Below are 13,873 nucleotides of genomic sequence, written 5' to 3' on the forward strand. Positions count from 1 at the left end.
GATTGCAAACCAGCTAAGACATTTGCAAGCATAGCCCATGGAGGGTCCGGAGACGAACCTGGCTTTAATTCTGGAGTGGAAATCGTATTTGTATTAATAACACATACTGTACATGTGGTAGATCCATCAGGCAACACACTTTTACAGACATGACAAGAAAATTGTTTCTTAGATTTTGCTGGTGTCTTACTCATTATGAAGACAGACAATACAAACTACACACAGACAGTTTGCACGACTCAGTAATAACACTAAGGTTCTTTGTATATATCAGGCAAGTGCAGTGCACGCCAGCAATAAGAAAACTGATTCCCAAATTCCCCTAACACCCCTCTTAAGTAGAGATGTAATATAGGAACCCTGGAACAGACAGGAGAAACATGAAGTATGTTAAATACCAAGTTTTCCGTATAATACACAGTCAAAGCTTAATACTGCTAATGTGTCTCCCCCCACCCCCACGAACTCCGTGTACTGCACCGGGTCGGAGGCACCGTGGAACACACAGCATAGGGCCGTGGAGCGGCCTATACCTGTGTAGCCAAGGCAGCGGGGAACTCATCGGCTGCTGCGGCGCTGGGAGCGGCGGTCAGCGGGAGCAGAGAGCGTACTGCATAGAGCCGTGGAGCGGCCTATGCACACGCGCTCCGAGTCGCGGGAGAACACACAGCATAGAGCCGTGGAGTGGCCTATACCTGTGTAGCCAGGCAGCGGGGAACTCATCGGCTGCTGCGGTGCTGGGAGCGGCGGTCAGCGGGAGCAGAGAGCGTCCTGCATAGAGCCGTGGAGCGGCCTATGCACACGCGCTCCGGGCCGCGGGAGAACACACAGCATAGAGCCGTGGAGCGGCCTATACCTGTGTAGCCAGGCAGCGGGGAACTCATCGGCGGCTGAGGTGCTGGGAGCGGCGGTCAGCGGGAGCAGAGAGCGCACTGCATAGAGCCGTGAAGCGGCCTATGCACACGTGCTCCGGGCAATGTATCTAGAATGCGGCGCTGGATAATGTGCTCAGGCTGTCCCCCAATACATTCCCTCAACAGTGGGGCGGCAGCGTAAGCTGACCGCCCCTACCCAACATACCTGGACAGTAACGAGGTCTATGACGGGGCTTCTTATTCAAGCTCCGTCCAGCTTCTAGCAGGCAGCCTGCACGTGGTGTGAGGGAGCTCTTTACAGAGAGGTCCGACACTCACAGCTGCTCTCAGCAGCTTCCACTATCCCTGACCCACGCCTCTCAGAAGGGGGGAAAGGATGTGGCAATTATTGAAAGAAAAAACAAAACTTAGAAAAAAATTCCAATACTTGTGGACAAACTCCACCAGCCTTCTAACTGTGTCGAGCACAGAAAAAACACTGAGGTGCTCGAGGATATGGAGGGGAGGAGTAGTCTCAAAATTAATTTATTCAGTGCCTTCTTCCGGTGGAAGCCGTCCATATCCCAAGAGTACTCCAGTGACCCCTAGTGGATGAAAAAGAAATAAAATCTGTGAATACAAAGAGTGTCTTAATGTGTGTCGGTATTTTACTAAATAGTGCTAAAAGCATATATCACCATCACCCTGTGCCTCCCCCCCCCCCCCCCCCCCCAAACATTGCGCCCTTTCGGTGGCAATACTGCTCACACACCCCTCCCTACAGCCCTGTAAGTCACAAATACACATGGGACAGCAAGACAAACACAGAATAAACTGCGAGTGAATTGTATTAGCCATTGATTTGCAGGAGTCAGGTTGCGTTTGCCTTTAAACCTATTGCCACTTTAAATCTAGTGACTCTCTCATTCGGAATCGCATTGGCTCCCGCAAATCGTGGGCGATTACAGTTACCCCTGGGACTGGCATCCAGTATGTCCAATATAGCAGGGTCTATAAGCCTGTGGCATATTAGTAGAACATAATGCTTGTGTGTTTGTATTGGATGAACACTTACTGCCCAGTGAGTAGATGCTATACACATGGCATCTGTTCACAGCGCGGGGAGAGCTTGAGGGCAGCCCAGCATCTCTGTCACTGCTCTGCATGCCCCCAAGAGTGTTGGAAAAAGGAGAGTGGCTACTCCTTACAGAGGGAAGGCAAAGCTGCCCTCTCTGATGACTGGCCCCTGCCCTAGGTTTTAAATAAATGTTCTTAACCTATTTCAAACATACAAAAAAAAAGAAAATTTCAGCGCTTAAATTTAAAAAAAAAAATTAGCCCGTCAAATAGGCCACAAGGGTAAATTGTGCCAAAAGCGACCATGCGTGTCTCAGAAACTATGATAAGAGTCAGAATCGGTTCAGAACGTTATACAGAGTTCTTAACTCTAATAAAAGCTCTTTTGTATAATCCACCTTGTTTTGAGGATTTTTAACATTTCCTGTTAAGACAAAAAGTTTCCACTGCTGGTCCTTTCCTGAAATATATGGCTTATGTTCTCATTACCATTTGCAGGGACAAAAAAATAAATGGTTTTAGTGAAATAATGCATTCGTTCTAGAAGAAAATTCTGCATACTTTGATCAAACCACCTAATTCTCTTGATTGATATTCTATGACATTATGCCGCTGTACATCTAACGGTTCTTCCAGCTCTAATAGAGCTTGGAATAGATTGTGGAATTATGAGGTTCCAGAGAGGTTTGGAGTTGACAGGTTGGTAATTAAGGCGCAGCAGACCTGGGCTAATGTAAGTAATGGAGGAGTTGTTTACATGCGTAAACATGCTGTGTTCCTGAGGTCACAACGTCAGCGAGCGAAACAGCCAGCAGCATTCACCACGGCCCTTATATAGCCAGCCCAGGGAAGAGGTATGTGAGGAGACAGCTCTCCTACCTAAACGAAGATTATTAATTACAAACGGAGCACAAACAGACCACACTGTGATGGAGAAGCAAGTGCAATAGAGAAGCTAGAAAGACTTGTGCAGAATGGAGGCAGCATCCTCCATGATATAAACACTGGCAGAAGGATTGCACTGCAGACAGGCAAATGCAGGAAGCTGCCATCTTACACATGATAACCGTGGCATATCTTCCTCAGCTAACTGCTCAATGGCAAGCTCAAATAGTAGAGGAAAATGGACACCCAACATTATAAAGATGATGGAGGCTAGGCCAGAGTTGACCACCCGAAAGGAGAGAAACGGAGTCTAATGATCGAATGAAAGCCAAGATGTGACCCGGGAAATGTAATTCCAGTGAATATAGGACAAAATGGAGCCTGTCGGATGCCTTGTCGTATCCAAAGGGGAGAGCAAAAAGGGGACACAATGAGATACGCAGTCCACTGGTGTTTCCAGGCATCTGTATGTGTCGACTAAAATCTACCTCATCATTCCTGAGCTGGTGGACGGAGAGGAACACTTCTACTGGTGGCATATTAGCAAGTGTCTCGCTTTAAAAAAAAATGTTTTTATTAAGAAAACACTCCGCACAGTAACTAACAGTGGACATGGAATAACATGGCAGAAAGGGTAAAGATACACATTCCACTCAGGATAACAATACACACCTAAGAATAACATAAAAAAAGTCAATGTCTAAGTCAAACAGAGCAAAGCGGCATCTCTCTAGTTCTGAGGGAATGAGAGATCTTTACCAAATTTGATTGGGATCCCAAAAGCTGGGCCCTCAGAATTGCTAAAGAAAATGGAGAGAGATATGATTGGCAATGTAACAGGGCGACTAGGGGGCACATTTATCAGATGTCGGCACCTTGGTCTGGTGCCACATCATAGTGCCAGTGATTTTGCCATCCAAACCAATTTGAGGGAATAAATCTCAAATTTCCGCAATGGGGGATTATTTTATAACTCCTACATTTTCTAAAGGTTATGGAAATCCATCCCTAAAGACTCTCGGACCAAATGGAACACAGCGGAGTGACTGACTCCCATACTCCCACTAAGCACTGTTTCCTACTGCAATATGTAACCTGCAACACTTCCCAACATTCCTATTTGACTACAGATTGTACAGTGACAAGCAGCGCTCCCTTACTGCATGGCTTGTTAATAGACAGTGCAGTTCTATTACTGTGAAAGCTTCCCATTGTACTGGTGCAGAATATGGTGATACTACATAAAATGTTAATAAAACAAATAAAATCAATGTGTATATCAGTGGGCCTTAGAGGAGGGGAACCTACTAAGACACTGGTCAGAAAAAAAATGTGTGTGTCACAAAAGACGATCAATGAGTCCTTGTGGACACAGGAAAGGAGAGTCGGCCATTAGCAGAGTAAAGCAGTTGTGTGTATAAAGATTAATCAATGTGAAGGAAGTGACAACTCTTCCCCTTCACTGATAGGAACATTTATCTGAGAACTGTGCGGGAGGTAGAGCTGCAGTGTGGGTCTCTTAAACCAATACACAATGGGGGGTGATACTAGCTTGCATGCTAATGGGTGAGGGGGTTTCAATCAGGTGAGAGTTTAGTCATGTGATCCAAATTCTCTGTAAAATTGCATTGCGAATTACATTTACTGTACAATACAATTCCATTAGCGCGGGTAAGGATATTGGCCAGGGCTATCCATTAGCCCAGATAAGAATGCACGAGCTGCGGCTTAACTGGGCTTTTCTGTACTGCACTGGGTGACGGCTCCTGCCAGCTGACTGGGCACCCCCCAATCACATGACCGCTCCCCCGTCATTTGACTGGTGACGGAGGCAAGAAGAGGGGGGGGATGTGGGTCACGGCACTGCCCCGGCTTCCCCGCTGGGGACCCAGTGCTGAATGCCGACACCTAGGCGGCGGCGCACTCCCTGCAGTCCCAGCCTGCTGCGGCGGGCATCGGATACTGTAGGCCGCTGCAGTTATCAAGGATTTTGTTTCACATGCAAAAATGGGGCCGTTTCTTCCGAAAACACACAGGTTTCACCGAACCTCTGCGTTTCCGGGAGGAAGCACTTTTTTTATGGGCAATCCAAATTGGATAGCCTGTAAAAAAAAAAAAAAAAAATTACGGCGAAACATCAGAAAAAAGTGTGAAAAACTAAACGTTTTACGCACCAGATGTTGTTTCACCTCTAATTGGATATCCCCCAATATTTTAGGGTAAAATGTCAGAACTTTCTTCAGAACCCCTTGAACCAACCCCCCATAATGTCTGCATTTAGAAGTTTTCAATTAGCTTAATTGGGCCAATAATGATATCATTAATGGGATTAAAAAATTACCTAACCTATCCCAAAGTCATCTTTTTTTGTTCGTTTATGTACCCGAAATTTAAAGTATTTATTTAAATGAAAATTAATAACTCTTTAGCTTTTTTTTATTATTAAAGTGGCCACAAATTACCCCCAAATCCCCTTTTGTGTTGCATATTTCATTTAATTTCCTTGTAATTAAACGAAATTGGTAAGCTTTTTACATGGTCAGTCATTTGACACCTTTTAAAAACATCCAGTACTTTCCTTATGTCCACTAACAGCCTTCTATGTTGTCCTGCTAACGAAGTTGTCACGTTTTTGGGTGTCTAGAAAGGCCTCCCCACTTTTTTCATGCTCTGTTCCCCATATGCTTTGTAGACAAAATTCGCACAACCTCGCCGCGAGTAGTTTCTAACTGAATTGTGCAAATCTCAGGTGCGCGCATGAAGGCGAAGTGTACGGGTTTGCCTTCTGCCAAGTGGCACCTAGTTGAATTTCCCCCTTAATGTCTTTTGGTGTGGTCACGTCTGCAAATTTATTCTAATGCAGCCCCTTGGCCTCCAATGTGAGATTAAGGGGGTCATTCAGAGTTGATCGCTAGCTGAAAATGTTCGCTGCGCAGCGATGATGCAAAAAAAGGCACTTCTGCGCACGCGTAGCAATGAGCACGCGCGACGTATTTCACAACGGCTGATGCAGTTTTACACAAGGTCTAGCGAAGCTTTTCAGTCGCACTACTCGCCGCAGTGTGATTGACAGGAAGAGGGCGTTTCTGGGTGTGAACTGACCGTTTTCAGGGAGTGATCGAAAAAACGCAGGCGTGGCTGTCGAACGTAGGGCATGTTCGTGACGTCAAATCCGGAACTGAACAGTCTGAAGTGATCGCAAGCGCTGAGTAGGTCTGGAGCTACTCAAACTGCACAATATTTTTTTGTAGTCGCTCTGCGATCCTTTCGTTCGCACTTCTGCAAAGCTAAAATACACTTCCAGAGGGCTGCGGCTTAGCATTTGCACGACTGCTAAAAACATCTAGCGAACGATCAACTCGGAATGACCCCCTAAGCCTCCAAGTTTGCAACCCACGACAATCCCATAGCATGCCGATAAGACGGAGCATCTCTGTGCATTTGAATAGTCACCACCCAATCCATTTAACACACAGCGGGTGTCAAATCATGCGTGTGCGAATCAAGCCCCAAGTCTACCTATTAACCAAGTACATTTTCAGGGCCACAGTGCCAAGGGCCTCACCATTAAAAGGCACATGGTAGAATACATAGGGGGTATTCAATAAGTGACTGTTTTTCGACCAGTTGAAAAAAACTGCAGTTTTCGCCCGTTTTTAAGTTGAATTTACATTTAATCTATTCAATGCCTGTGCGTTTTTTTTCAAACGGTCGAAAAATCTGGCACTGGTGAAAACCACGTGCATCCTTGAATTCGCCGCAGATAAACGTGTTTTGCCCGTTTTTGTCGCAATTTTCACCTATGCAGATTTGACACAAAAAAAAAAAAGTGAAACGGCATAGACGAAAATGGATTAAAAAATGTGCGAAAACGCCTGCAATTGAATACCGTGTCGAATTAGTGCCATTTTTTCAACCAGTCGAAAAAACAGCACTTCATTGAATACCCCCCATAATCACTAACTACCACAGTAGGTTTGAATTAATATGTCCAAAGTAGCAAGCATGAGCTTCCATACTGGAACTATCCATATAGATAAAGGTCTCATGATAAAAGCTCTGGAAAACCAGGACAGACCCAAGCAGACATCAGCGGCCTATAACTCACAGAAGACTCCCATGCAGACACAGCTAATTATATTATTTACACACAAAGTTAAACAGTGCAAGCAAGAGGTGCCTATGCCTTTTTGTTTTCCAGACACCGATACGGTGGCGCGGACGCAATTTTTGGCCCTGAACACAGAATATACAATGTTATATACAAACAGAAAAGTATGGTTCAACATAGGAAGTCAAGAAAGCAATTCTATTCCATTCACAAAAGTGTCTTTACTGCACAATGCACAGATGTTTTACATTACTCACTGTTGCCATCTGGTGGAAAAGCACTCCTTTTTGTTAACAATCCAATTACATTAGGAGCCAAAAACATAGAATCTGATGACAGATAAGAACCACTTGGCTCATCAAGTCTAGCCAAAACACAAGGGTGCAGCTACCATTGGTGCAGAAAGTACAGCTGCTATGGAGTACAGAGCTGGGACCCACCTTCCCTGTCACAGTTACATGTGTTATGTACAAGGGCGTAGCTACCATAGGTGCAGGCAGTGCAGCTGCTATGTGGCCCACCTTCCCCATCACAGTTACATGTGTTATATACAAGGGTGGAGCTACCATAGGTGCAAGGAGTGCAGCTGCAATGGGGCACAGAGCTGAATGGGGCCCACCTTCCCTGTCACAGTTACATGTGTTATATATATTTTTCACCATTGGGTGATACATAGGGAAGATAACAAAGTTTACCTTAGGGCCTCTGGACCTGCTAATTGTAATGTGGTATAACATGAACTGAAGGGCATTATAATGTTACACAATATGAACTTGGGTACTGCAATGTGGCACAATATCAAGTGGAGACACTACAGTGTGGCATAATATGAACTGGGGACACTGCATGTCATAATGTGAATTGGTGGTACTGTGTGGTATAATGTGTACTGGCAGCCCTACAATGTGACAAAGTGAACTAGGACACTACCACGAAGCATAACATTAACAACTGCTGTGCGGAGGTGACTCTCTAGAAACATTGGGACAGGGGATCATTTAAAAATGTTCCTTTGGGCAATTCAAGTGCTTTGCACACCAGTGACCGCTAGATGGCGTTCGACAGAGCAATTCCATCGTTGTTCTCTTCAGGCGCGCACAGCCGCTGGCCCTGACATTACCGTTATGTTGTTCCGTCATTTTGACGGGATGGTAACTAGTTTATTTTTGAAGTGACAACAATCTAAAAGTGTAGTACAGAGAATTTTTCTCATTCACATCAGCGTCTGCAACATTGGGTCTTGCATGCTAAATTCCCCATCACTAACACACGTGGGTACTTTTGGTGCATGGGAAAAAAGTGGAGTACCCACACAAACACTGTTAGAATGCAAATGCCGCAAAGACTCAACAGCTGGTTGTGAATCAAATTCGTGACTCCAACATTATGATACAGCAATGTCACCACCGTGTATTCTTGCTTTCCACTTTATTGGGTTTCCTACCCTCTCATTTGAAACTTGATGTCAGCCATGTCATTTACAAGCCTGAGAACATAGCAGGCTTGAATGCAGCAGGACTGCAGCTGTGTGGGGACTCACGTGCCTATAATCGGATGTGACACTCCATTTTAAACTTTTACGTCTTCAATTAAGTTTTGAATTTCGCACCCCATCACCTCTAGTGCTCCAACCTGTATCCTCCCCAGCTTTGTACGCAGCTTTGTAAGGCAGCCTCTTTATGGTGAGTGTGAGCCGCTGAAGCCGCGGAACTTGCTGGTAAGGGGCCTCCGTTCCTGATGAGCATCACATATGAAGCTTCGGTGACGGGGTCAAACTACAACCAATGCCTGAAGTGTTCTGTGATGATAATAACAGAGTGTAATAAATGATTATCTGTTCTGCAAGTTCCGTCTGTAATGAAGCTACGTCCTGTAGCGAGGTGATGCCAGTAGGGTAAGAGGGCTGTAGTACCCTCATTGGCAGCATGATATTATGGCCTATAAACTTCAGTAGATAAGAGACTTACCTTTTCCATCTGTTGCGGATGCCTCCTGCAGATGCCGGATAGACCTGTGTAGACAGACAGAATATAAACTGCACATCTGATAGTGAATGTATAAGCCTCCCAGATAAGCTACCACACTGGGGAAATGGCACCATACACTACTCAGTCTGGTGCTTGTGTTACATCATTTTGTTAATTCCTAGTTATTTTCACCTCTGCTCTTTGTGCCTTTTTATACTGTATTTGCTGATTATATATACAAACACACACACACACAATAATATATATATATATATATATATATATATATATATATATATATATATATATATATATATATATATATATATATATATAATAAGAATTTACTTACCGATAATTCTATTTCTCGTAGTCCGTAGTGGATGCTGGGGACTCCGTAAGGACCATGGGGAATAGCGGCTCCGCAGGAGACTGGGCACAAAAGTAAAGCTTTAGAACTACCTGGTGTGCACTGGCTCCTCCCCCTATGACCCTCCTCCAAGCCTCAGTTAGGATACTGTGCCCGGACGAGCGTACACAATAAGGAAGGATTTTGAATCCCGGGTAAGACTCATACCAGCCACACCAATCACACCGTACAACTCGTGATCTAAACCCAGTTAACAGCATGATAACAGAGGAGCCTCTAGAAAAGATGGCTCACTACAGCAATAACCCGATTTTTTGGTAACAATAACTATGTACCAGTATTGCAGACAATCCGCACTTGGGATGGGCGCCCAGCATCCACTACGGACTACGAGAAATAAAATTATCGGTAAGTAAATTCTTATTTTCTCTAACGTCCTAAGTGGATGCTGGGGACTCCGTAAGGACCATGGGGATTATACCAAAGCTCCCAAACGGGCGGGAGAGTGCGGATGACTCTGCAGCACCAAATGAGAGAACTCCAGGTCCTCCTCAGCCAGGGTATCAATTTTGTAGAATTTTACAAACGTATTTGCTCCTGACCAAGTAGCTGCTCGGCAAAGTTGTAAAGCCGAGACCCCTCGGGCAGCCGCCCAAGATGAGCCCATCTTCCTTGTGGAGTGGGCATTTACAGATTTTTGGCTGTGGCAGGCCTGCCACAGAATGTGCAAGCTGAATTGTACTACAAATCCAACGAGCAATAGTCTGCTTAGAAGCAGGAGCACCCAGCTTGTTGGGTGCATACAGGATAAACAGCGAGTCAGATTTTCTGACTCCAGCCGTCCTGGAAACATATATTTTCAGGGTCCTGACAACGTCTAGCAACTTGGAGTCCTCCAAGTCCCTAGTAGCCGCAGGCACCACAATAGGTTGGTTCAGGTGAAACGCTGAAACCACCTTAGGGAGAAACTGAGGACGAGTCCTCAATTCCGCCCTGTCCGAATGGAAAATCAGATAAGGGCTTTTACAGGATAAAGCCGCCAATTCTGACACGCGCCTGGCCCAGGCCAGGGCCAACAGCATGACCACTTTCCATGTGAGATATTTTAAGTCCACAGATTTAAGTGGTTCAAACCAATGTGACTTTTGGAACCCAAAAACTACATTGAGATCCCAAGGTGCCACTGGAGGCACAAAAGGAGGCTGTATATGCAGTACCCCTTTTACAACGTCTGAACTTCAGGGACTGAAGCTAGTTCTTTTTGGAAGAAAATCGACAGGGCCGAAATTTGAACCTTAATGGACCCCAATTTCAGGCCCATAGACACTCCTGTTTGCAGGAAATGTAGGAATCGACCCAGTTGAATTTCCTCCGTCTGGCCTTACTGGCCTCGCACCACGCAACATATTTTCGCCAAATGCGGTGATAATGTTTTGCGGTTACATCCTTCCTGGCTTTGATCAGGATAGGGATGACTTCATCCGGAATGCCTTTTTTCCTTCAGGATCCGGCGTTCAACCGCCATGCCGTCAAACGCAGCCGCGGTAAGTCTTGGAACAGACAGGGTCCTTGCTGGAGCAGGTCCCTTCTTAGAGGTAGAGGCCACGGATCCTCCGTGAGCATCTCTTGAAGTTCCGGTTACCAAGTCCTTCTTGGCCAATCCGGAGCCACGAATATAGTGCTTACTCCTCTCCATCTTATCAATCTCAGTACCTTGGGTATGAGAGGCAGATGAGGGAACACATACACTGACTGGTACACCCACGGTGTTACCAGAGCGTCTACAGCTATTGCCTGAGGGTCCCTTGACCTGGCGCAATATCTGTCGAGTTTTTCCCAACGGTTTATAATCATGTGTAAGACTTCTGGGTGAAGTCCCCACTCTCCCGGGTGGAGGTCGTGTCTGCTGAGGAAGTCTGCTTCCCAGTTGTCCACTCCCGGAATTGCTGACAGTGCTATCACATGATTTTCCGCCCAGCGAAGAATCCTTGCAGCTTCTGCCATTGCCCTCCTGCTTCTTGTGCCACCCTGTCTGTTTACGTGGGTGACTGCCGTGATGTTGTCCGACTGGATCAACACCGGCTGACCTTGAAGCAGAGGTCTTGCTAAGCTTAGAGCATTGTAAATGGCCCTTAGCTTCAGGATATTTATGTGAAGTGAGGTCTCCAGGATTGACCATAAGCCCTGGAAATTCGTTCCCTGTGTGACTGCTCCCCAGCCTCGCAGGCTGGCATCCGTGGTCACCAGGACCCAGTCCTGAATGCCGAATCTGCGGCCCTCTAGAAGATGAGCACTCTGCAACCAACACAGGAGGGACACCCTTGTTCTTGGTGACAGGGTTATCCGCTGATGCATCTGAAGATGCGACCCGGACCATTTGTCCAGCAGGTCCCACTGGAAAGTTCTTGCGTGGAATCTGCCGAATGGGATTGCTTCGTAGGAAGCCACCATTTTACCCAGAACCCTTGTGCATTGATGCACTGAGACTTGGCTCGGTTTTAGGAGGTTCCTGACTAGCTCGGATAACTCCCTGGCTTTCTCCTCCGGGAGAAACACCTTTTTCTGGACTGTGTCCAGGATCATCTCTAGGAACAGAAGACGAGTCGTCGGAACCAGCTGCGATTTTGGAATATTGAGAATCCAATCGTGATGCCGCAACACTACCTGAGATAGTGCTACACCGACCTCCAACTGTTCCCTGGATCTTACCCTTATCAGGGAATCGTCCAAGTAAGGGATAACTAAAATTCCCTTCCTTCGAAAGAATATCATCATTTCGGCCATTACCTTGGTAAAGACCCGGGGTGCCGTGGACCATCCATACGGCAGCGTCTGAACTGATAGTGACAGTTCTGTACCATAAACCTGAGGTACCCTTGGTGAGAAGGGTAAATTTGGACATGAAGGTAAGCATCCTTGATGTCCCGAGACATCATGTAGTCCCCTTCTTCCAGGTTCGCAATCACTGCTCTGAGTGACTCAATCTTGAATTTGAACCTCTGTATGTAAGTGTTCAAAGATTTTAGATTTAGAATCGGTCTCACCGAGCCGTCCGGCTTCGGTACCACAACAGTGTGGAATAATACCCCGTTCCCTGTTGCAGGAGAGGTACCTTGATTATCACCTGCTGGGAATACAGCTTGTGAATGGCTTCCAAAACTGTCTCCCTGTCAGAAGGAGACATCGGTAAAGCCGACTTTAGGAAACGGCGAGGGGGAGACGTCTCGAATTCCAATTTGTACCCCTGAGATATCACCTGAAGGATCCAGGGGTCTACTTGCGAGTGAGCCCACTGCGCGCTGAAAATCATTGAGACGGGCCCCCCACCGTGCCTGATTCTGCTTGTAAAGCCCCAGCATCATACTGAGGGCTTGGCAGAGGCGGGAGAGGGTTTCTGTTCCTGGGAACTAGCTGATTTCTGCAGCCTTTTTTCCTCTCCCTCTGTCACGGGCAGAAATGAGGAACCTTTTGCCCGCTTGTCCACGAAAAGACTGCGCCTGATAATACGGCGTCTTCTCATGTTGAGAGGCGACCTGGGGTACAAACGTGGATTTCCCAGCTGTTGCCGTGGCCACCAGGTCTGAAAGACCGACCCCAAATAACTCCTCCCCTTAATAAGGCAATACTTCCAAATGCCGTTTGAAATCCGCATCACCTGACCACTGTCGTGTCCATAACCCTCTACTGGTAGAAATGGACAACGCACTTAGACTTGATGCCAGTCGGCAAATATTCCGCTGTGCATCACGCATATATAGAAATGCATCTTTTAAATGCTCTATAGGCAAAAATATACTGTCCCTATCTAGGGTATCAATATTTTCAGTCAGGGAATCCGACCACGCCAACCCAGCACTGCACATCCAGGCTGAGGCGATTGCTGGTCGCAGTATAACACCAGTATGTGTGTAAATACATTTTAGGATACCCTCCTGCTTTCTATCAGCAGGATCCTTAAGGGCGGCCATCTCAGGAGAGGGTAGAGCCCTTACAAGCGTGTGAGCGCTTTATCCACCCTAGGGGGTGTTTCCCAACGCACCCTAACCTCTGGCGGGAAAGGATATAATGCCAATAACATTTTAGAAATTATCAGTTGTTATCGGGGGAAACCCACGCATCATCACACACCTCATTTAATTTCTCAGATTCAGGAAAACTACAGGTAGTTTTTCCTCACCGAACATAATACCCCATTTTGGTGGTACTCGTATTATCAGAAATGTGTAAAACATTTTTCATTGCCTCCATCATGTAACGTGTGGCCCTACTGGAAGTCACATATGTCTCTTCACCGTCGACACTGGAGTCAGTATCCGTGTCGGCGTCTATATCTGCCATCTGAGGTAACGGGCGCTTTAGAGCCCCTGACGGCCTATGAGACGTCTGGACAGGCACAAGCTGAGTAGCCGGCTGTCTCATGTCAACCACTGTCTTTTATACAGAGCTGACACTGTCACGTAATTCCTTCCAACAGTTCATCCACTCAGGTGTCGACCCCCTAGGGGGTGACATCACTATTACAGGCAATCTGCTCCGTCTCCACATCATTTTTCTCCTCATACATGTCGACACAAACGTACCGACATACAGCACACACACAGGGAATGCT

General features: G+C 46.3%; 1 protein-coding gene across 1 annotated transcript in view; it reads right to left on the minus strand.

Moving 5' to 3' along the window:
• Positions 1-13,873, minus strand: part of GPR107 (G protein-coupled receptor 107) — a 206,719-nt gene that overhangs the window by 38,556 nt on the left and 154,290 nt on the right. Inside the window, exon 14 of the mRNA XM_063936684.1 lies at positions 8,895-8,938. Within this exon, the coding sequence (XP_063792754.1) occupies positions 8,895-8,938 (44 nt within the window). The remainder of the gene's footprint in view (positions 1-8,894; positions 8,939-13,873) is intronic.

Source organism: Pseudophryne corroboree, chromosome 8 (assembly GCF_028390025.1).
Source record: "Pseudophryne corroboree isolate aPseCor3 chromosome 8, aPseCor3.hap2, whole genome shotgun sequence".
In the NCBI taxonomy this organism is placed as follows: domain Eukaryota; kingdom Metazoa; phylum Chordata; class Amphibia; order Anura; family Myobatrachidae; genus Pseudophryne; species Pseudophryne corroboree.